The sequence below is a fragment of the Xenopus laevis genome, chromosome 4S (genome assembly GCF_017654675.1).
Source record: "Xenopus laevis strain J_2021 chromosome 4S, Xenopus_laevis_v10.1, whole genome shotgun sequence".
Classification (NCBI taxonomy): Eukaryota; Metazoa; Chordata; class Amphibia; order Anura; family Pipidae; genus Xenopus; species Xenopus laevis.
The window spans coordinates 91,585,655-91,609,722 of NC_054378.1; the positions used below are offsets into that span (position 1 = coordinate 91,585,655).

At 36.0% G+C, this 24,068-nt stretch overlaps 1 protein-coding gene across 2 annotated transcripts in view; it reads left to right on the forward strand.

The window, feature by feature from the left end:
- The window catches only part of kcnt2.S (potassium channel, sodium activated subfamily T, member 2 S homeolog), a 209,442-nt gene that overhangs the window by 36,911 nt on the left and 148,463 nt on the right, over positions 1-24,068 (forward strand). For both annotated transcript variants that reach the window (XM_041561573.1, XM_041561574.1), the window contains exon 2: positions 15,100-15,179. In XM_041561573.1, the coding sequence (XP_041417507.1) occupies positions 15,100-15,179 (80 nt within the window). The remainder of the gene's footprint in view (positions 1-15,099; positions 15,180-24,068) is intronic.

Here is a 24,068-nt window from a genome sequence, read left to right on the forward strand (position 1 = left end):
TGCTTCAAATAAAAGTTCTCTGGTACAGTGATCCTCTTTATGGGTAAAAAGGTCCCCTGCTATTTGTCTATAATGTCCTCTAATGTACTTGTAAAGTGTAATCATGTCCCCTCGCAAGCGCCTTTTTTCCAGAGAAAACAACCCCAACATTGACAGGCTACCATAATAATTGAAGTCTTCCGTCCCTCTAACCAGTTTAGTTGCACTTAGTCTCTGCACTCTCTCCAGCTCATTTATATCCCTCTTAAGGACTGGAGTCCAAAACTGCACTCCTCCAACCTCTTAGCCATTCTTTCACTTAGCACAGTGAACCCCCTTCCATTGAGGTGCAATCGTCACCACTGTATAGGTTGTACCACAAGGAAAATACAGCTCAGTGCTCTAGGAACCCAATACCTTCTTTCCTACTCCAAGACTTGAACAACACATTTAGCTCCCTAAGCTCCAGCTGTCTTCTTAAACTAGCACGTGGCATGGGCAAACTTTAAGAAAAAAGCATGGCTGTAGCTCAGTCTCAATTGAATCTACTCCTTGTAGAAAAACAATATTATACAGCTCTGCCTCTTGGTACAATAGCAGAGATAATAAAAAAAGGGCTTTAAATCAAGGGATGAAAACATAATTATGCCACTTTATAGGTCCCTGGTGAGGCCTCATCTGGAGTATGCAGACTCCAGTCCTTAAGGGATATAAATGAGCTGTAAAGTTAAGTATAATAAATTCTAAATACACTCAAGCATTCCCTTTCTAAATTGCAACTTACTCTAATCAAACTTTTATGAGCATCAAGAAAGATAGACGGTTATAAAAATATCACTATTGTCCTACCTTCTGCTGAAGCTTGCAATCCACCATGATATCACATATTTAAGGTATTGCATAAAAACAAATCTGAAAGAGATTTAGAAAGGAAAAACATCCAAAATGCTAAGTGAACTATCATATGATCTGTAAGAAAAAATGAGCACAGAGCACTTCCAAGTTTATGCTGTTAGAAAAAGAAACATCTAACTCACAGCCCCAAGGCAAGTCAGAACAAGATAGAAGAAATTGATCTACAGTCATATCTTAATAACCTACTGTCGAACTTGTTTGAAGATATGACTGCTACACTGAGAAACTTTAGGATATAGAAAAGCATCTCAACAATCCGAACAGTTGTCCTTTAAATTAATCAGTGTAAGCTTTTAAACAACCAAAAGACTCTGCTTACAATACTACAAACCCCAAAACAGAAAATAGAAAAAAATTAAACAGTATAATATTAATCTCTAAAATATACTGTATGTTATCCTTCCCCAAATATTTAATAGAATGCTAAATGCAGAGACTCAAATGAAAATAACCATTGAGAGTGCACAGAGTCCCAAAACCAAAGGTGCTTCACTAGATGCCTCCAGGGACATTTTATGCTGCCAACATAGCTTAAAGGGTTTCTGGTATGGGAGCACATCTTTTTTAACAAAATGCATCAGTTAATATCACTTATCCAGCAGAATCTTGCATTTTCCAGAAAAGCAAACTGATCTTTTTATATAAATTTTTTACATTTGATACTGTCATGAAAACTTTATTTACTGCTGCTTTAGTGATATCAACCCCCTCCCCCCAGCAGCCTATCAACAGAACAATGGGAAGATAACAAGATAACAGCTCCCTGACACCTGCATTGCTAAAAATGATCCCATGCCTTGCCTAGTGGTAGAAATAGGAATAGCACTAAATAGTAAAACATCCAAGTCAGGCACACCCAAGTCATGATTTGGGTGAGCAGGTGTAACAATAGCTTATCTAAAAGCTGTTCCACTGTTACATGCTGGCTCTTTCTGAAAGCACATGGTCAGGCACAATAAACTGCACATTTTTGCCACAGTTGACGAAGTGCAGCATTTCACAAAAAATCCATGCCTGGCTAATAAATTTGCTCATCACTAGCAATCAGTTAAGAACTTGCCCCTCCCAACTCCTGCATGTGTCCCATGATTAAGTGGGGGACATAGGCCTGGGGATACAGGTGAGTGTGGCTTGTGGGTGGTGAAGATCTGAGAATACACTGAGCCACACACTCCAATTATACAGATGGGGAGCTTCTATTTATTGCTTTACCAAAAGTATCAATGTTTCGGGGAGGACATCCTCCCTTCGTCAGGATACAAGTTGCAGTGTACACACACCTTAAAAAACCATACCCCACACCTCCCTTACCCATAGTCCCATAGTCCTTCATTATCCAATGAGTCCATAATGTGATGATAGCAACCAACTGTCCATTAGAAGATCAAACTCACATACATTAAATAACTGCTATAATTCAGAAAAGTAATAGCAATAACTTAAACTAGCAGTTGCTATGTTTCAAAAAAGATATATAATATATACTCACTGTCAGAGGGGTTTGTTTACCTTATCTTTACTCTTTATGTGATCCCCCCAGCATCTTTACCTGCCGGAAAAAGAGAAAATGTTAGAATCCGGAAAACTCCTGGGCCCTTGTGCTGTTAAACATTTGGTCTAATTCATGGTCATTCCCTATTTCTATGAGAACAAAGAAGCTAAATAGATGGAATAATAGATTATAGTACAGGTATAGGATCCCTTATCCGGAAACCCGATATCCAGAAAGCTCCGAATTACGGAATGGCTGTCTCCCATAGACTCCATTTTATCCAAATAATCCAAATTTTTAAAAATGATTTCCTTTTTCTCTGTAATAATAAAACAGTACCTTGTACTTGATCCAAATTAAGATATAAATAATCCTTATTGGAAGCAAATCCAACCTATTGGGGTTAGTTTATGTTTACATGATTATCTAGTGCACTTAAGGTATGAAGATACAAATTATGGAAAGATCCATTATCTGGAAACCCCCAGGTCCCACGCAGTCTGTATAACAGGTCCCATACCTGTATTAATCATTTAAAGACACTATTATAATAATGATACTGTCTTCTGGAGTAAAAAGCTGGTAGGCCCCAGTCCAACACTGGTTAGAATCATTATAAAAAAACACATGAGGCTAAAATTTTAATTCAGGCCATTAGGAGACAACGTTGTTGATCGCCATATACAATATGCCTCATATATTGTGGGTGGTGGGGCTCACATGCAGGTACTCAAGTGTGGTTGGCAGGGGGCCCTGGGATTTGTATGGGCAAGAGTTTCTAAAGCAATCAGTTGTACCAGTGCAGCACAGTAGTACATTACATGCTCTTTACTTTAAAACACTTTCATTTGTTGGTGTTACTGTTCCTTTAAACTGGAAAGCAAGAGTTGAAGATTATACTTGCACCAGCAATCTGGTCATGAATCTATAGCATCAGCAAAATATACATTTGGAAGTTTGTGTTTTTAAACAGAAAAAAATATGAAAACCATCAATATTACATATGACTCAGATAAGACACTTATTCCCTAAAATGAATAGGCACAAGACACAAGCTATAATGATTTAAAAAAGAGTGTAAAATAAGAGAAGAAATAAAATAAAAATAACAGCAATAAAAAACATATCATTTGAAAAATATGGTTTCCTAATGGAAAATACCGTAATCTCTAGTGACGGGTGAATCTGATCAATGTTGTTTCCCCGTTTATGGGTGACAAAGCTTTTTTGATGTGCGAAAAATATTGAACCCATTAGAGCCTATGGGCATCATTTTCACAGGGAAACTTGGTGAAAACTTTTGCTCATCACTAATCTTTCATGATTCCATGTTTAGTTAGTTAAGAATTGAGAAATACATTATAATAGGTCTTGCAATGGATATATTGTAATCTAGAGGTTTGTTAGTTTTTGTAAGTGATTTTCTAACAAAGAAATAATTGCAAAAGCAATTTGCAAAGTACAATTTCAGAGGCAAACCACTATGGTTTTTTTTTTCTAATAATGAAGATTTTTGTTTCTCATGATTCCAGTGTAATTGTCGCAGTGATCGGAGTTCCTTCTGCTAAAATTGCATCCAGAGCATCAAATTAGATGTGTTGCGTTTAGATGGAAACAGATAGAAATCTGCTGCAAGTGTGGGGGTAGCATTGCATCTCATTCACTGGGTGCAAGTCTCTTGTCTTATTGATGCATCCTGCTATGGGAACCCTGGAGTTACTGCTGGTCAAAGGTGGCGGAAGCTCCAGGGTTCCCGAGCTTCATTAGGCACAGTTGCACAATATTCACCTGAAAAATCAGGTATATAACCCTGTGGAAGTGCATGAGTGTGTTTAGATACAAATATCTTAATGAATTGCATGCACATGCAGTCTACATTTAGCCCATTTTAGAGCACCTGCAATTGTGCATTTGTAAAATACCCCTATAATCGTCATCAGTGCCGGGCCACGCTGGGCAGGTGCCCTGGGCAGGCCCGGCAGTCGCGGAACCTGTTTAGCGAGCGCATGCGCAAATTTGTGCTCGCATGCGCATGTACGCATTTGCGATATAGTTCGCATGTGTGAATTGAAGTTTGCGCAGAAGTGCAAAAAGGAACTGGACATGGGGTAGGCGACAGAGGAGGTACGTGCCTGGCGCCCTCCCAGCTTTGCGCCCTAGGCACGTGCCTACTCTGCCTACCCCTAGTTCCGGCCCTGATCGTCATAGTTTTGGTAATAATATGAGATAAACTTGACTTTATTTAAATTCTCTTTTGTTAAGGTTGCTCAATATTGTACCCCCACTCCCAGGCTCCTCCCAAAAAAGCAGTTTAAATCAAGCCCTGAACATTCTGCAGACAAAATCAATGTTTGGGGGAAAGTGTTAAAGTCAAAATAAATATGAAGAATAAGCTAAGAATAACCGGATCTCTGGGATCTGTGAAGGAGTGGGTTTTATATGAATGTTCTTTGTGTTTAAACAAAAGAACTTTGTTGGATAAAGCAAATGACTATTGCAGCACTGTTATGCATTAGAGGTGATCACACAATGGTTTATTGATTTAAATTGTCACATTAAATTACAGCTGTTGAGAGAACTTGGAAAAGACCTTCATTTACTTATGTCCCTATCTTTATGCTAAAGCTCTGAATGTTCTGTAAATGGTAAAACTGATATAATGTATTCAGTCTGTATCCTGTAGAAAATTGCTTTACAGCAAATTGAAGGATGTTATTCTATATTTAGTTTTGGAATTTCTGCTTCTTTATTCTTCCCATATATCAGAAAGTGAAAATAAGTTAACCATAAATCCAAAAAAACAAAAACAAATGCATTAATGGATTTGAATGCTTATATGCTGATATGCACCTTTTTATGTATAATCACATTATTTTTCAATACTCAATTGTAATTTGTAGAAAAATGACTAACATTTACATCACATTCCCATTATGTGAAAAGTGCCAAAAAAAAGGATCAAATCTTATTTTTTGCATTTAAAGAGGCAATATCATTATTAGTCAAGTGATGGTTTTTGCTATGGGTTCAATTAGAAATGTGTAATTATCCAGTTTTTATCTCTAGTGCTCAGTGCATAGCATGGTGCACAGGGCGCTCCTAGAATTAGCAATGTGGGGTGTGCTTTTGTGCCCCTAGTTATCTTGCACTTTCATCCCCCTAGGTCAAGAATAACCCCTTTTGAGAAGTAAACACAGTAGAGCTGAGACTTATCTTATCTCTTTTCGTTCTAGCCTTTCATGTTTTAAGAGCAAAAAGAGGTACAATACAGTGAAATACATGACAAATTTACTTGTGCTTCATCATTTTAATAATTTTAATGTGATGATATACTAATAATACTGTAAATGCAGTCTTAAATTGTTTGTTAAACAGTTCTTTTATTACAAATTTGATTAGTGTTTTTTATTATTTTATTTTATTATGTACACTGTATAGATAATCAGCACAAACTAAAAAAAAATAAGTCTCTTTTCTCTGGGTGAGTCACTAACTTTGTTTTCGCATAACTTCAATTTGCCTCCTAATTATGTTAATTACTTTTCCTTGTAGAATATAATTCATGCCTGAACACCCTCAAATTAAAGGAAAGGTTTTACAAATAAAAGTGCATGGGTGATCATTTTCCTTGTTACTTGCTAATATAATTATTATACTTATTAATTTAACAAAAGGAGTTTGCCCAGTGAATTCTAACTACTGATTGGTTACTATGACCAGTAGCAAAGTTTGCATCTCTTTCAGCTCCTACACAGATCCTTGGATTGCTACAGGGCTGAGCTTAATTTCATTGCTGGAGGTCTCTCTTGCCTGAAACTGTCTACATAGAGGTTCTTCATCACCGCTTAGCACTGTGCTGGGTTCTGGTGGGACAGTATTGTTCACAGGCCTAGTAACCCAGTGTTTTGATAGAATTAGCACTATGGCACAATACTATGGGTCTGTTACCCAGAATTCTTGGGACCTGGGTTTTTTTGGATAAGGATTTTTCTTAAGTCTACTAAAAAACATCTGAACATTAGGGTCCTATTTTTTTATTAAACCCCAATTTTTTCTGGTTGCGTTTTGAAAGGGACTGTTGCGTTTTGAGAAAGGGCTGTGTTTGTGCCTGAAACATTGTTGCTTGTTGGAGATCCCAGCCATGTAAACCAATAAAGGCTTTTTAAATTGATTTTAAGGAAGGTGATGTGACATCTATTTATACTGTGTCTTAAAAGGGGAAAAACTTGATTATTTAGAAGAAGAAAAAATACTCAATTCCGAAAATACTCTAGCTAAAATCTGAAATAATGTAGAAGTCAATGGTAAAAAAAGTAAATTCATGTTTGTGAATGTAACACTTAGGGGCAGATTTATAGAGAGTCGAATTAAAAATGAAGTAGAAAAATTAAAATTTCGAGCTATTTTTGTGTACTTCGACTAGGGAAAATTCCAAATACGATTTCAATTTGAATTTTTTTTATCATTTACTGTCTCTTTAAAACTTTGACTTTGACAATTTGTCATCTTAAACCTGCCAAATTACTGTTTTAGCTTATGGGGGACCTCCTACAACCTATTTGGAGTCAGTTGGTGGACTTTGAAAAATCTACGTTTTTATTTTTAAAATACTTTGAATTCAATTTGATCAAATTCGAATTTGATCTGGTTGCTACTGTCCAAATTACCCTAGCAACCATACATTGATTTTAATAAGAGATTGGAATATTAATAGGAGATGCCTGAATAGAAACACAAGTAATAAAAAGCAGCAATCACAATACATTTGTTGCTTCACAAAATCATGTTGCCATAGATATAATTGCATTTTCTTACTGGAAAAAGTTTTTTGCTTTTTTTCCCTTCAAAAATATATCAATAAATCTTAATCATTTTTCTACATGCCTCTGGGTATGATTAAAATATTGTTCAAACCCCAAAGCCACAATTTCTAAAGCCATAAAGGAAAAAAACAAAGCAATTTATTTTTGAGATGTTGAGTTGTTTGAACTATTGTGATTATGAGGTCCGGGGGGGGGGTATTTTCTTTTCACTGGGCTTTAGGCTTTGCATTTTTCTTATCGAATCTAAGGAAAAAACATTCCTTATGTATAAATCAGTCTAACATTTATAGTGAAATTCTGATGTTTTTAATAATGAGACATTTTTTTGAATTTGGTAAAGGAAGTAAAAAACCTTTTAAGATAAAATGGTCTAAGAAAATCAACAATTTTTATAAACAACAACCAATATCCAGTAAATCGAATGTATTTTGGCAATGAAAAAAGCTGTACTTACCAATTTCTGGACTGACAGTTAATCAGGGTTGGACTAGGCCAGGGGACACCGGGAAAAAAACCTAGTTGGGCCTGGCCCTCATGGGCCCTGCAGACCCTGACCCGCTCCCCATCAGACAGAATTGATGCTCCCCCTGACTTCCCCCCTCACTGAGCGAAGAAAATATAAAATAATATACTGGGGCTGGGTATCTGGTTGCAACATTAGCAAATGACTGGGGCAGGGCAGTCTGACACTGCGCTTAATGATTACAGAAACGTATGTCTCCTATAAATCATATATCTATATATATATATATTTTTTTGTTTTTGTTTTTTATTTTTTTTTTGTTTGCTTTTTATGGATGAATGAATCTAAAGTTAATGTAACATCCTTTCCCTCAGCCTAGAGGCAGTAAATTGTAGAGATACCCCCCCTACCTATTCTGTAGGTAAGAATAAACACCACCCCAAATTTAACTTCCCATCCTCCTCCAAATTTAATTTATTGACTTTCCAAGCAATGAAAGTCGCACCAAGAATATATTTAATAAATGGAAGAGAATGTCATGCTACCTTTGGTACTGAATACAAAGATAAGATGACAACAGGAGAGACAAATGCAAGGTTCTTTCTTTATTACACAGTTGTAGATTTAGCCAACAGGTAACCAGCTTTTTTTGCATTTGTGAGTTTACATAAAGGATATCATCAGACCTGGCTATTTCTTCCACAAAAAGCATCTGGACGAAGTGTCCTTCAGAGGCAGAGGCAATGAAATTAAACTTAAAGCATGGAAAATAGCCGTTCGCTGAAAACAGGATGGAAACCATATTTATTTTGCTAATACCCTTACTATATTCCCTTGCTATATTCTATTTTTATTGCATTGCCTCATACAGTCAGTTGTTTCTCACAAAGGCACACTAAAGCCAAAGAACTTGTGAATGTTAGGGCTTTCAGAATCACTTATATCATAATGATGCTTCCATTATTAAATCTCCAGGCTGCTGTGCAAGTTATCTGATAAAGGTTGTTCGTTTGAAACCAAACAACTTTCATGGAACGATTAGTCTTTTCATTATTTAATGGATAATTTTCTCTAGTAATTGCCATGTGGACTGACTGAAGGCTTTGGACATTTTCATTATGCCCAAGCTGTTCTGAATGTTATTTATTGTGTCATTTATTAGAGGTAAAATGAAAGGAAGTTTTCAAACAAATTAGGCTTAACATTATTATTTATTGGATTCCGTTTGTTTATTTATTTTATTTATTTATTCCACACTGATATAAAACAATGGCATGTAGACTTGACCAACCGCTATAACAGAAAAGCATATTCCGCCCTTACATAGCAACAAAATGATATACTGTAGTAGGTTACCAGGATAGGGTAAGCGAGGAAGAGCCACATAGTGGGTGCGGTGATTTAATAAGGGGTAATTCATTTAAGTGAGTCGTATTGTTAACTAAAGGGAAAGCCTTATACAACAAGATTTAATAGTCCAAAAATGTAAGTGGAGAGCCATGCGTTGACTGAATGATTCACATATTAGCAACATAAGTAAATGAATCTGTTTCATTTATTACAACTTTGTAACAAAACGGTATATGAGAGACATCGTTAGAATCAGTATCTTCTTGAACAGTTTAACAGTTAAATAATTGAACAGGTAATGGTTCAACAGTTAATTATCATGACAGATATATGTTCCATGATTACTAAAATGATAATGTTTTTAATTTGTGTTTCTATTAAGTGTGATGATGAGCAGCTTAGTACATGTTTACATACATTGAATGTATTTATGTCTAGTACCGTTTACGTTGACCATATGATTATGCTGCAGCTGTTGTGTTCCCGTCAGTTTGTAGTTATAAATACATATTCATATTTGCTTTGGGCACTTTGAAAAAGGCTGAGGAGTCAGCCAAAACGTTAGTCGTGTTATTAATACATTTTTTCTACATTTTTTAAGACCTGTGAGTGCTGATCTTATTTGAAATGTATAAAGAATAATCGTTGATCTTGCACTTCAAGCAATTCCTTATCGAGCATGCCGGCTTCATGGGGATCTATATATACATATATATAAGTAGGGGGATACATATTTACTAGATGCTGGTGCTATACTGGTATGAACCGGCTTTTTAGTGACATTTATATACTTAAATAGACATTTCATAGAGTCTATCTGTATTCTGTTGTGTGCGAAACTAGGGGAAGTTTAGTAACATGCTGTCTTATTTTCTGTTTCATATACTAGCTGGAGTATAATTTTACCAATACTGGTACATTAGGGTACCCTTATCAGCAACATGTGCAAATCAGTTTGCAGATGATAAGTAAAAAAAAAATTAGATTAATAATGAGAAGTATTAAGGAGGTCCAGGACGACATTTTAACAGAAGGCACGCTGCGTATTCCCCTTAATTACTTGCTAGCTGTGACTTATGCAAAGCTATGATAAACCTATTTATAATTACTTTCCGTTAAAGTGAAAACAGGGATTTTCTTATCCCCTGGGTAGAGTATTCTTCTTAGCACCATGGATGGAACATTTTTCTTGTAAAGTTAGTTTTTGCATTCCAAATAAGCAGTTAGTGCCCTTCAACAAAGAACTATTAAGGGTTTAAAATGTTTCAAAGGTTATTTTCTTTTCCTTTTCAGTAAACTACAAGAGGTCCTCTGCACTCAACCCATTATCAATATATTTAAGACAGCGACATTTTGTGCATACTGCTACTAAAAAATACCTTACCCTTTAAACAACACAGGGATTGTTGGTCCATATATTGCAATATATTTAAGCTTGCCAACTACGTCAAAGTCATCCCATATCTGGCCAGTCCTACGCTTAATTTTCGTCTGATTCATTAAGAATTCAATTGCTTAATTATACATTTTACAAAGGGACTAAGTTTTACCTGCAACTTACTAGCTGCTTTCAAAGTAAAACTCCCAAACTTGGCTGCCCTTTTATTAGACACCAGTGGGATCACCTGACTATACCTGGGAAGGGTGGGAGCTACAACATGGAGCTGGTCACTGCTCCTGTATAAACTATAACAAACAAGGGAAAGTTGTGCTCACCACTATTTTTTAAAATGCATCCCCGCCTAATGGTTTTAAAAAATAGTGGTGAGCACAACTTTCCCTTGTTTGTTCCTTTTCAGTAAATGCTGATAAATTACTTTTTACAATTGCTGGTAAAATTAAAAAAATATTCCGAAAATGTATGTATGGATGTTTCTTGTCAAAAGGTTCATATACATTGTGTGTGTGTGAAGAAACAAATTTGCTATACAATTAGGCAGTTGCTCCAAATCTGCTTTTCTCTGTAGCTATCATAATAAAAAAAATCCATCAAAATCAAAATGAGTAAAACATGCACCGAGGCACTTGTCATTGTTCACATTGAACAGACTTCATCCAGAATATGAACATTTCCCCATAAAGCAACCCACACAATCTCTTGTATAAAAGGAGATTGCTTTGTGACTTGGTGAGCTAAGTGCAACATTGCTTGGCCTGTAAAACCGTAGTTAGTGTCCTTTGGGAAACGCAGGTATATCTAAATATTCATTAAATGAGGAAACTATAACATTTCAGGAATGCCAGAGCACACAAACAATAGAAAATAAATACTGTATGTTGATCTAAAAATATCTTTCGTCTCCAGTGGACACATGGAAACTCAATGGAAATGTGAGTCACTGAAATGGCTTTCCCAAACAATAACCGTTCAGTATTGGTACACTTGGTGGAGTGATTTATCAATGCTTGAATTTGAATTATTGCTGCAATTCGATTTTTATAAGCTGAAACTCAAATTTTAGATTTTTTATGAAGCACTAATGATGAGCGAAATTTTTCTCCAGGTTTGTTGCACATAAAAAAATTGTCGCCCTTTGACTTCAATGCATTTGGCAAATGTTTTGCTGTTTCGCAAATTTTTGGCAAAACTCAAATGAACTCAAATTTAAAACATCAGCATCTTAAAGCTGCCAAACTCATTTTAAAGTTAATGTAAGTTGTCCTAGTCAAGTTTTTAAAATGTTTTTGATCTTCTAAATTCAAAAATTCAAGGTATTCAAGTTTTTTCAAGATGTTTTATGAGTTTTGATATATTTGGATGTTTTCAAAAAATAAGCAAACAAATTCAATGTTTATTTGAAGTAGAAAAAAAAACTAAGAAAACCCACAGACTTTCAGTGCTAAAGGGCTATATTTGCCTTGGGCTGGTACAGAAGCCTAAAACATAATGTACAACATTTATAGCCTACTAATTCTCCTTAAATATGCATGTGTATTTGAACACAGCACTGGTTACAGAGGTTACAGTTACACTACAGCCTATGCTTGCAGTTTCTAATTTTCCTTCAAAACAATACAATACATGGCATCTTGTTCAAGAGAATACATATTTACTAGATGCTGGCACTTTACTGGCATGCAGTGGCTTCTTTTAACGACATTTAGGGGGTTATTTACTAAAACTACATTTTTACCCTTTTTTCATGAAAACAAACCCAACCTAACTCCCATCCACAAATGTGGCTAATTTACTGATAATTTAGGTTGAATAAATGATATTGAGGAAAAAACTAGATCAAATCGAGAATTTGAATTGTGCGACTTTTTGGAATTTATCAGTTGTCGCCAAAAAACTTGAATTATTCGGATTATCGAATGAAAACCAAAGCTAAAAGCTTTCGAGAACAATGAAGCCATAAAACATGTTGACTTCTACACGATTTACATGTTTTAGCTGCAGTATTTTTAGATTCGGATTGTTAGCAGCTTCGGGGTACAATAAATTTGAGTTTCCACATAAAAACTCAACTATAAAAATTCAACTTTGCGTAAATAACCCTCTTATAGACATTTAATATAATGTATCTGCAATGATTACAGCAGTTACAGTACATCCAAGAGCTGCAAACTTTCATATCTTGAAATAAAACAAATTTGTAAATATTGAATGACCTCAATGACCATTCTATTAGTTTTATTTAGCTCTGGTGGGACAAACTGCATTAACTCAAAAATTTTTATCCTGTCAAATACACTGGCAGCTAGAGAGTGAGTGTCAAATACCAATCACAGAGAAACAAGAGCATTACTACATACAACACATATATTTCTAATAACTCAGCTTTGGCAGTTGATATACTGTATATTTTCATGGAACAAATGAACAGGTTCCAGGCCTCTAGGGCATATTTAGAGTAAAATTAGAGCTACTGTACACTCAATAATGCCTGCTAACGTTTCTGGTCTAGAAGATATATTAGTACTGATGCTCAATTTAGAATTGGTACTACTATGTATTCTTTTAGAAGCATGTGTCTTTGAAATAAAGACAAAACATCCCCTTTTTTACAGTTGGTCTCAGAGGTTTTGTTGAAAACTCCTCTGTCTTTCAAATATTTTATAACACCTCAACCATTTACATAGTACTGCATCTGAATTATTATAGATTACTCCAGAGAACGGGGAGCTTGACAGTTATCTCTTTATGGTTTATGAATGGACAATTGAGTTATAAAGTATATTATTTTATAGGCTTTCTGTACCAGGAATAAAGAAGGCAATTGCAATCAATGAGCTGATGGTTTTTAGTACTTAGAATATTGACTGCAGCAATTTTGGAGTTAGGGAATGTCCTATCTTCTCCAAAACACAAGATTAACAAGAACAAAGTTCTTTAATGTGAATACTAAAGCAAAATACCAACAACAAAACAAAACATACTAACACTAGCATTCATATATTTTTAACATTTTTATTAAGACAACAAACAGAATTCCTAACACAATGGGGGCAACCAATCAATGCTCAATATTTTACTTTTAACTGATCCGTGTATTTCAGCCAGAAAAGAAATACCTGATAGCACCAGTCCCTCCTGTCATTAATATGAAAGAATGCGAAAAATTCCATTGGCACACAGGCCTAATAAAAACACTTCAAGTGTTTATTGCAGAATCTCTTTGTCAATCTCTGTTACACCAAGTAGGTAGGGTGTGCGAGGGCCAAAAGCTTTTTTCATTAATATGAAGGAAGCCACCAGACACCAACTGTGTTTCCAGCTCAGGAATTTAAAACCTTGCCATCTAAAAGCTTGCGAGGTCATGTAGAAGTCAAACGAAATCTAAACAATTTATTCAATTCAAGTTTTTTTTACTTTTTAAAATTGTTTTTTAGCTTGTCCAACCATTAAGATGATGAATAAAATATGAATTTGATATATTTGTATTTTGCTTCACAGTTTTATTTGATCACGCTTATTTATTCTGATTTTTTACAATTCATTCATTCAGATTTTTTTTTTAGAATTTTTAAATTGTGAGTTTATTAGACATAAAAAAACAATATGAAAATTACACAAATAAGAATTTTGGTTAATAGGCCTCCCCCAGTCAGGAAAAAGTTAATACATGAGGAAAATATTGAACTGCAGAGATTCCTTCTGAATTGCCCAGTTCAATGGTTTATTCATTTTTTAATTTTTCTAATGCTACTAATAGTATTTATGCAACCATTTGTGCACCATGTAACAAACTTTCTTCATAAACTGTGAAAATAAAAGATAACTGAATATTAGAATTTTAGAATTTTTGATTCGTTTTGTTGCATATTGGTAAGAATTTTTGACTTCATATTGCCTTGTGTGCCCCACTGCATATTTTATGAAGTAAATCAGCATTGAAGAGAATTTTTCATTCAGTACTTTATAGGTGAACCTTTTCTAAGAAAATCTTCAACTAGTTTTTACTTTTTATGTCTCATGGCTTTCAACTAAAGGCACTCAAAGATAGACAGATTTTATTGTTACTATTATTTTGTATAACTTTATACCTATTCAGGCGCTCTACTATTCATTCATCTGAACTTCCAAAAATAAATATAAATTTATTATTTTTATGTAGACATGGCTGATTCCAAAGATTGTAAGAACCAGTATAGTCTTTTTCTGCATGCAAGGACCAGTTCTTCGCTCATCTCATTCCATTGGGAAGTGGTGGCTTCTTGGATCTAAACTCCCTCTGCTTTCCAGTGAATTGGTGTGCCACCCACTGTAGAAAGCAGAGCTTCAAGTCCCAGAACCTGTGGGGAATGTACTCTAGAAACAACTGTATGTTGGCTGTGCCTGAGCTATTTATTCCAATGTAAAAAATGAGCATGGACATGCTATAAAAAATATTCCAGTCTAGTCACTGAATATCACTCAGGATTTCACTGTTTTCCTGTTTAAAAGTGAATTTAATAAAACAGTAATAAATCAAATATTCTCCCTGCAGTAAGAACTGTGACATAACACTGCTTGAGAGACAAAGCGATCTTCAACATGCTTTTTTTGCAAGAACGTTGAAAACCTCTCTGACCCTCAAGGCGTAAGGAAAATTACATTTGTTGGTAACTGCTCTTCAATATTTCTGTCTCCACAGAGTGCAAGTGGAGTTTTATGTGAATGAAAACACCTTCAAAGAAAGGTTGAAGCTTTTCTTCATCAAAAACCAGAGATCAAGTATGTATTTATGCATGTGTCTGAAAACCAATTGAGATACGGTGTTATAGACTAACAATTATTTTCAACATGTATTCAGGTTTTTTTTTTTCAATTTATTATTTTAGGGTTAAGTTACGACACATAGGTCTAATGCAAAGCTGCACTGCCACTGAATATTATATTACGATTTATAATATAGAAAGCACTAGCAGAGAAGGGCACTAACTATGCAAGAAAAATGGGAATCAATATATTAGATAATGTGAATCAATTCTACCCATTGTATTAAACACTACAATCATCACTTACAAAAAAAATGATCCCAGAGGGGATTGCCCTTCTACTGCTTACGTCAATAAAAATGGGCAATTTAATCCCCTTGCAAAATTTACAGTCTTTGTGGAAATTAAAAATCTAATTAAAACCACACATCATTTAAGTGTTAAATCAGCTGGGTAAAAAGTGGAGTCAGCTGGTTTACCTTAGGGTATTTACACTGTTGTAAGAGCTGTCAATGCCCCCTCCCTAGATGGTGAATGATCCACTTAGGAAAATCAACACTTAAGCAGCAAATCTCTTTTTCTGAGAAATTATATGGAAGGCAATAACACTTCAGGGACATTGTGTTCATGCCATTCTCAGCTAAACCTTTCAAATGAAATTGAAGATGATCAAACTTTCAAAAGTCTGAAACCTCATGAACAATACCATGCTAAAATGCATAATGCCTGAGGCCAGTAGAAGTGGATGCAAATAATAACATGCCTCCCATGTCATACCATTCCTCAACCGTTGATGATACTATAAGACATGCACACACAGAACCATCTTGCTAAAGTCCCTGGCAACTGTATCTAAAATTAAAGTTGTGCAAAATCCAATAATAATGACACAATGCATGTAACAGGTTAACAGAATCATGTTCCAGGTTAGCTATGCATACCTGTATCTTAAAATACAGATAAACAAAAAAAGTGAAAGCTCATGATATATTTTTAAGTGTTTTCAAGGCAGCTTTTATGTAACCATTACAAAGATAGACAGATTTTATTGTTACTATTATTTTAATTTGTATAACTTATATACCTATTCAGGCGCTCTACTATTCATTCATCTGAACTTCTAAAAAATAAATATAACTTGGAAGAAAGCAGTTGCTTATACAGATGTAAGCTCATTAAAATGATTAAATGGAAAACACTTCTGCATTATTTGGAGTGTTTCGGAAAATAAAAATGGACAGACAAAAGAGTGAATTGGCTGTATAAATCAAGTGCTTATTATACTTGGCACTAGCGGGAGACATTAACGAGTGTAAGGAAGTTGTTACCAAGCAGCAAAGGGAATGTTTTGATGAAGGCAAAACTGATTAGACCAAATTTGGGATTCAGAAGTGTAGGGAATAATTATGCTGAAATTCTGAAAGCCTCAGCACTGGCAGTAGTAAGATTTTGTGTTACTTTGGTGCAAGTTGATCACTGCTCCTGAGGTATGAAATGAGCTCTTATATTTATTTATGTTTTATCAGTTTTACCATATAGAGCCAAAGATCCATTTTTAAATTTATGCACTAAGGAATATAATTCTATACTAAGGTAAACCTTGTTGGAGGTCATTGATATACACTGGTAAAAAAACAAATCACTGATTGGTTGCTATGGTATGCAGCCCAGGTGCACATTTGCACAATGTTGCTAAACAAGCCCCAGAAAGTTTTATCTAGTGCAATATATGGGGGTCTTATGTCTATCCCGAGACTCTCCGTAACAAGCCTTGCACATAACAATAACTTTGTGACCAAAATAATTAGGTGCAATTTATTTTTAAAGGGTGTGAGGTATAATTCTCTTTCCCCTAATTGTCCCTTATACAAAAGGAAGAAAATGTGTGCCTTTTAGAGTTTTTTTGACACAATTGTAAGACTAAATTAAAATGGAGTGGCACCATTACTCAGACCGATAGCTTTACATTAATGCTCTGGATGAGACCTATGTTCCCCAGGGGGTGAGCCCTTGCAATGATGTAGAGGCAGGGTGTTGTGCAACTATAATTGTATGTAATGCAAAATAATTGGTCACCAGTGGATCTTGCAACTCAACCATGGAACTGATTTATTATAGAACAAGATAATCCATATAGGAGTTCAGTCACAGATAAAATGGAACATGTAACAGCAATACATATACTCACAAGTACCATTGGTCAGGGTAGACCACACAGGGTAAAAGAGAGAATACAGCTTCTATGTAGGTACACCCAGCTTTCAGACTTTCAGAGTTAGCTTTCAGTGGAGCTAACTCTGACACATTAAGGGGGTTATTTACTAAACTCCATTTTTTTCTGGTTGGAGTTTTAAAGGGGAAAAATACAAAATTTTCATTAAAAAAACTCACATTTTTGATGAATTAATAAACCCTGATGGTGTTTAAAATGTACTCCATCTCAAACCTGCAGAGGTCATGTAGAAGTCAATGGCAGATGTCCCGCTTACAATTGGAAGATATCATGATCTGTGTTGGGTTTTATGTAATAATTCAATTAATTTGTGGTTTTAGGGCGATAATCCGAAAAAACTGTGTTTTGGGGTGTGAAATTTGAAAAAAATCATATGGTCCGGAATTTTTCATGATTTAATTTAGATTTATTTGAGTACATCTAGGGGTAAATTTACTTATGTTCGAATATTGAGGGTTAATTAACCCTCGATATTCGACTGCCGCATTGAAATCCTTTGGCTTCGAATATCGGAATCGAAGGATTTAACGCAATTTGTTTGATCGAATGATCGAACGAAAAATCGCTCGATCGAACAATTAAATTCTTTGAATCGTTCGATTCAAAGGATTTTAATCCATCGATCGAACGATTTTTCTTCGACCAAAAAAAGATAGCAAAGCCTATGGGGACCTTCCCCATAGGCTAACATTGACTTCGGTAGGTTTTAGGTGGCGAACTAGGGGGTCAAAGTTTTTTTTTTTAAAGAGACAGTACTTCGACTATCGAATGGTCGAATAGTCGAACGATTTTTAGTTCGAATCGTTCGATTCGAAGTCGAAGGTCGAAGTAGCCAAAAAAACATTCGAAATTCGCAGTTTTTTTTGTTCTATTCCTTCACTCGAGCGAAGTAAATGGGCCCCTTATTGATAAATGCGGTAAAAAAAGAGCACAGGAGTCTGGTCGAAGTACTTTTAAGAAAAATAGTGAGAATTTTTCAGATTTTAGTAAATAACCCCCATGGTCCCTACTTCTGAGCAATTTGTACCCGAGATCCTAATCCCACTCCTACTCAACACTCCTCGATGGAGCCCCAGCTGCTTGGCTAATAGCCTAACTATCTATGACTCCTAGAGAGACCTATAAAAGTGAGTTGCCTACCACTAGTTGGACTTGACCTGTTTATGTCCCAAGAGCAAGCCTTTCTGTCTGCTCAAATAAAGGGACTGGCAAAATGGATGCTGAGCACATGTGTGCTCAAATGTAGCAAATTTGTGTTTTTTGAAATTATGGGAAATCCCCAATTTCTCCTTGGTTATTTCTGGCCTAGCACTCCTTCTGTGCCCTTCATTGCTCTAACTTTGTATATTTTTGAACTACTCCTTACTCCTTACCATTTCTGTTTGTGTAAGGTACCCTTGTAGGAATCCTGAGAATTTTGTGCCAGCTGGAAAAAGATTTCCATCTCTGGTGCTACTCTCTTGGTCTACTGTTTTTCATCTTAATATCTGTGCATTTCTGCATTTCTGAATTTTGTGCCAGTGGGATATGCCAGTGCCTGAATATTTGATGAACTCGACAAAATGTACAGTTCACCGTTACAGTAGAAAAGCAAATATAGACCAATGTCTCAATGGACACGATGATGTGTTTTGGGAAACCATGTCAGGAACTGTAAATCTCTATCTCTTTCCTTGCTTTTGTTTTTTTTTTATGTATAGATACCAAGAAGAATGTCTTATCTCTACCTTCTGTTGACAGAATAGCCACAAAGATGACTTCCACTTGAATGCCGATTTGCTCACGGCATTAAGAATCTGACAGCTATGCTTTCATGCTAGAAGCTTGCATTGTATAGTCCCTGTATATAAAAGGAAAAAAAAATCAGTAGTTGCTGACCCAGAAACTACTTACCCACAACAGGGAAAAATGTCAAGTATCAAGCTCTGCTGTGCAGCAGCAGTAAGAATATTGTGCAAATTAATGGATGTATTCAAAAAGGAATATTACCCTTGCTGACAGATATTATTAAAATACAAACATATTATATTAGGCATATGAATACCTTCTGTTGCAAGGCGGCCTTTCCTCATGTTTAGCAATGAAAAGGGGTTTTCAGCTCCCTTTGGCTCTTCTCATTTCAGCCATGATGATTATCTTGTGTGGTCAGTTTCCAAGTCCTACCCCCAACCTGTTCTAATATCTGGTGAGATCTAAACAGGCCACTATCTTGGAATTAGGTTTGCTGTTGCTGTACCTGTGTAAACAGTGATTCAGAGTGCATAGAACGCCATACACAGGGGCATAACTACAGAGGAAGCAGACCCTGTGGCTGCAGGGGGTTTAGAAAGTATATGGGCCCCCATGAGGCCCTAATTAATGAGCAATTTCAACATATATTGGTAAAACAGGACAACCTTTGGATATTTTGGGGTCCTAAAATGAATTTGCTGTGGGGCCCAGTTACATCAAGTTATGCCACTAGCCATGCATACAATAGTAATATGGTAAGTTAGATTGACAGTGACTGTCTCTCATTCCTAGTTTTAGGTAGTGCTAGGTGTGGAGAATGAGGAGTTATAGGAACGCATTTTCTCCTATATCTTTTAACACATCCCCCTGCTTCTGAAAAATGCAGGGGAACTCCTGAATCAACACTGGATATGTCAATAACACAGATGAGGACATTTTGTTAATTTGCATTAGATAAAAAATCTTAAAGATTCTTTATTTAGTAAGACTAGTGCTGGATCCTAAGAGATCAGTTTGAAAAGTATAAAATAATTGGCTAGAACACAGATGCAAAATATAATTGCCATGTACAGCCCCAGTATGGGAGCCTAAAGGCTGCTAAACTATGGCTAAAACATTATATCGTCACAAAGTCTGGTATTTCTATATAGTTGGAGAGCAAGTTTGTCCCTACTTACTTCACAGGCCTCTGGATAGGGTTAGTCAGATCCACACATAGCTTAGACTCCAGTGCACACCTTAAAGGGATACTGTCATGGGAAAAAAAAATTTTTCCAAAATGAATCAGTTAATAGTGCTGCTCCAGCAGAATTCTGCACTGAAATCCATTTCTCAAAAGAGCAAACAGATTTTTTTATATTCAATTTTGAAATCTGACATGGGGTTAGACATATTGTCTATTTCCCAGCTGCCCCAAGTCATGTGACTTGTGCTCTGATAAACTTCAATCACTCTTTACTGCTGTACTGCAAGTTAGAGTGATATCACCCCCTCCCTTTTCCCCCCAGCAGCCAAACAAACGAACAATGGGAAGGTAACCAGATAACAGCTCCCTAACACAAGATAACAGCTGTCTGGTAGATCTAAGAACAACACTCAATAGTAAAAACCCATGTCCCACTGAGACACATTCAGTTACATTGAGAAGGAAAAACAGCAGCCTGCCAGAAAGCATTTCTCTCCTGAAGTGCAGGCACAAGTCACATGACCAGGGACAGCTGGGAAATAGCCCCATGTCAGATTTCAAAATTGAATATAAAAAAATCTGTTTGCTCTTTTGAGAAATGGATTTCAGTGCAGAATTCTGCTGGAGCAGCGCTATTAACTGATTCATTTTGAAAAAAATGTTTTTTCCCATGACAGTATCCCTTTAATGCAAGGAGAACCATTAGAGACATAAAATACCCATACTGAAAATTAAGGCAATAAATTGTTGGGACAGTCAGTAAAACTGAGATTAGAACAGGCATTAGACACATCCTTTTGAGATAAACACAGCCTTACTTGTGCTGTTATTTACATACAATGGTGTCTTTATTTCACAGTACAGAAAAAGCATTAATGGAGTCTCCTTAGTTAAAATCTGGAGCAGGTGATGCATCATTCTAAATTTATGCTTGAAATATATCGTCAACCTGGCTTTGTGTAGCAGCAGCTGTTGTTTGGTAGAAAACGACATGTTTTCTTCACCAGTTTGTGCTTCTCAGTATGCCAGGTGGATAATTATTAGATGTAAAAAAGTGGCAACGTTTCAGATTTCCTCATCGGTGTAGGAGTGTGTGAAAAAAGAAAGTTGTTTCTAAAAAATAAATCAGACATGATCTTTATTGATAAAGCTGGCAGGGTTAGAGATGCATTGCTCATGGGTGACAGGCATTTAAGGCAGGTTAATGGTGAGTTAAATACATGCACTGCCAACGACAGTGTTTTTATTTATGAGCCAGAACGCAAAAATGTACTGTTGTTTGCCTGGGATAACTCAATTGTTTAGGAACACAAAATAAAAATGTGCTGTCCTGTCTTGTAGTAGGATTCCTACTTTGTTTCAAATTGAAGCAGTGGTGGCAATTATCATGGTTCTGCCTTTACAGTTTTGTGGGTGCACTAAGCAGTAATTATAGGTAACTAAAATTGCCTGCTGCATCTGTTTGGCTGAGTGCGAAGGGGACTGAGGTGAAGAACCCCACAATTTTACTCTTTATTTGCTTCTACTCCAGTTCTCTCCCCATTCACAGACTAGGATATATGCTGTTAACCCCTGGGATGTGAATGGAGAGGGGACAGGTTCTAAGAAAAGCAAAAGGTTTGATGTTCTTGGCTTGTTTAAGAAAATACACTTTTTGACAGTATGACTATGAAGATTCATTCATCCAGGTTATGGTATATCTAGTATAGGTAAATCTAAAAACAACTGGACTTGCTGAGTAATCAATGAAGACATTTCACTACTCATCCGAGCGCTCGGAGACACATAGTAGGCGAAACATAGTCATCCCATATGTAGCTGGAGTGTCTGAGAAACTCATTTTTAACAAACACCACGTCGCTGTGTTTTTCAAACCTAGCAACACATTGAGACAAAAACTGGTACACCCAAAGGATCTAACCCCTAAAGAAAAACATAGCAATGTGGTATACGGAGTCCAGTGTAGCGAGGAGTGCACAGAGCTCTACATTGGGGAGACAAAACAACTGCTCACCAAGCGAATGGTGCAGCAAAGGAGGGCGAACTCTACAGGGCAAAACAAGTGCAAAACTTCAAAGGAGTGTCCCTTGTCTTTTAAGTGTAGAAAGACACTTAAAAGACAAGGGACACTCCTTTGAAGATAGCAAGGTCCAAATATTGGATAAAGAAGACCGCTGGTTTGGAACGAGGCATGAAAGAGGCGATTCATGTCAAGGTGGAGAAACCATCCCTGAACAGAGGCAGGGGCCTTCGACACCACCTGTCTGCTACATACAATGCTGTTCTAACATCTGTACCCCGGCGGTTTCAGAACACTTCACACGTCCATTTATGCAACTCTCACAAGTAACACCTCTTTCTAGGAGTTGCATGACACATTGGATAATCCTATCACAGTGACTACACAGAATCTACACCTCTGTGAATTTCTACAGATGTCACCTCTTTGAAGAGTTACAATGTGCCATTGTGATTGGATTAGTGGAAGAGTTTATATGACGAGAACTTCCCACACCAGTCAGTTGAACTGAAGAAGCTGCTCAGATGAGTAGTGAAACATATTCATTGATTACTCAGCAAGTCCAGTTGTTTTTAGTTTTACCTATACTAGATACACTTTTTGACAGTTGCAGGTTTCATTTTTTATGATGGAAAAGTGTGACTGTGTCATGTGTTAAACTGATCGAATTCACTGCTAATGCAGATTTGTCTGTATTTAGTTACCTGACATGGCTGGTATGGCTGACAACTTCCTGTTCAACTCCACTATGATGTAGAGGGGTAACATTTTTATTATGGAAGCCAATATCCATTTAATATAAGGACTCATGTACCATATACTCATTGGCTGATGGCTGATTAAAAACATAAATGATTAATTGAAAGTGCAGCAATCAGCAAATGTCATAGTCTACTACAATTTGTAAAATTAAAGCAAAGACCTGATTAGTTGCTAAAAGCAACTGCACTTAAGCAATTTAGCACTTACTGTATGAGTAGCCCTTATGAGTATTCATATCCTTCCATTCATGTATCTATTGAAGTTGGCAAGACGACATACATAAGATTCACTAGAAATTGCCCCTAAACCAGGTTTGGGATCTTTTATCCCGAAGCCCATTATCCAGAAATCTCTGAATTATGGGATGGCAGTTTCCCATAGCCTCCATTTTATCCAAATAATCCAAATTAAAAAAATAATAATTTTTTCTCTGTAATAATAAAACAGCACCTTCTACATGATCCAGACTAAGATATAATTAATCCTTATTGGAAGCAAAACCAGTCTGTCTTGGGGGTTATTTATCAAAATCTGAATTTTTCTGATGTTTTGAATCTTATTTATCCTTTATTTATCAATAAATAAGGGAACCAAAAAAATCGAATCAGAAAAAAACTTGACTTTTTTGGATTTGACGCTGGAAAATCTGAATTTTTCGTGATTTCGGAAAAGTCCATAATGTCTGGATTATTGTACAAAACCCAGCGCAGACAATAATATCTTTATATTGCAAATAGGACCTCTGCCATTGACTTCTTCAGGACCTCGACAGGTTGAAGATGGAGTATTTTCAGATTTAGACTTTTTGCAGCCTCGGGGTATAATAAATCTCGAAAAATTAGAGGTTTTTTTCCCCACTAAAATTATTTTGAGTTTTTAGCATTCGACTTTAATAAATAATCCCCTTAATGTTTAAATGTTTTTTCTAGTAGACTCAGGGTCATATTTATCAAGGGTCGAATTTCGAATTGAA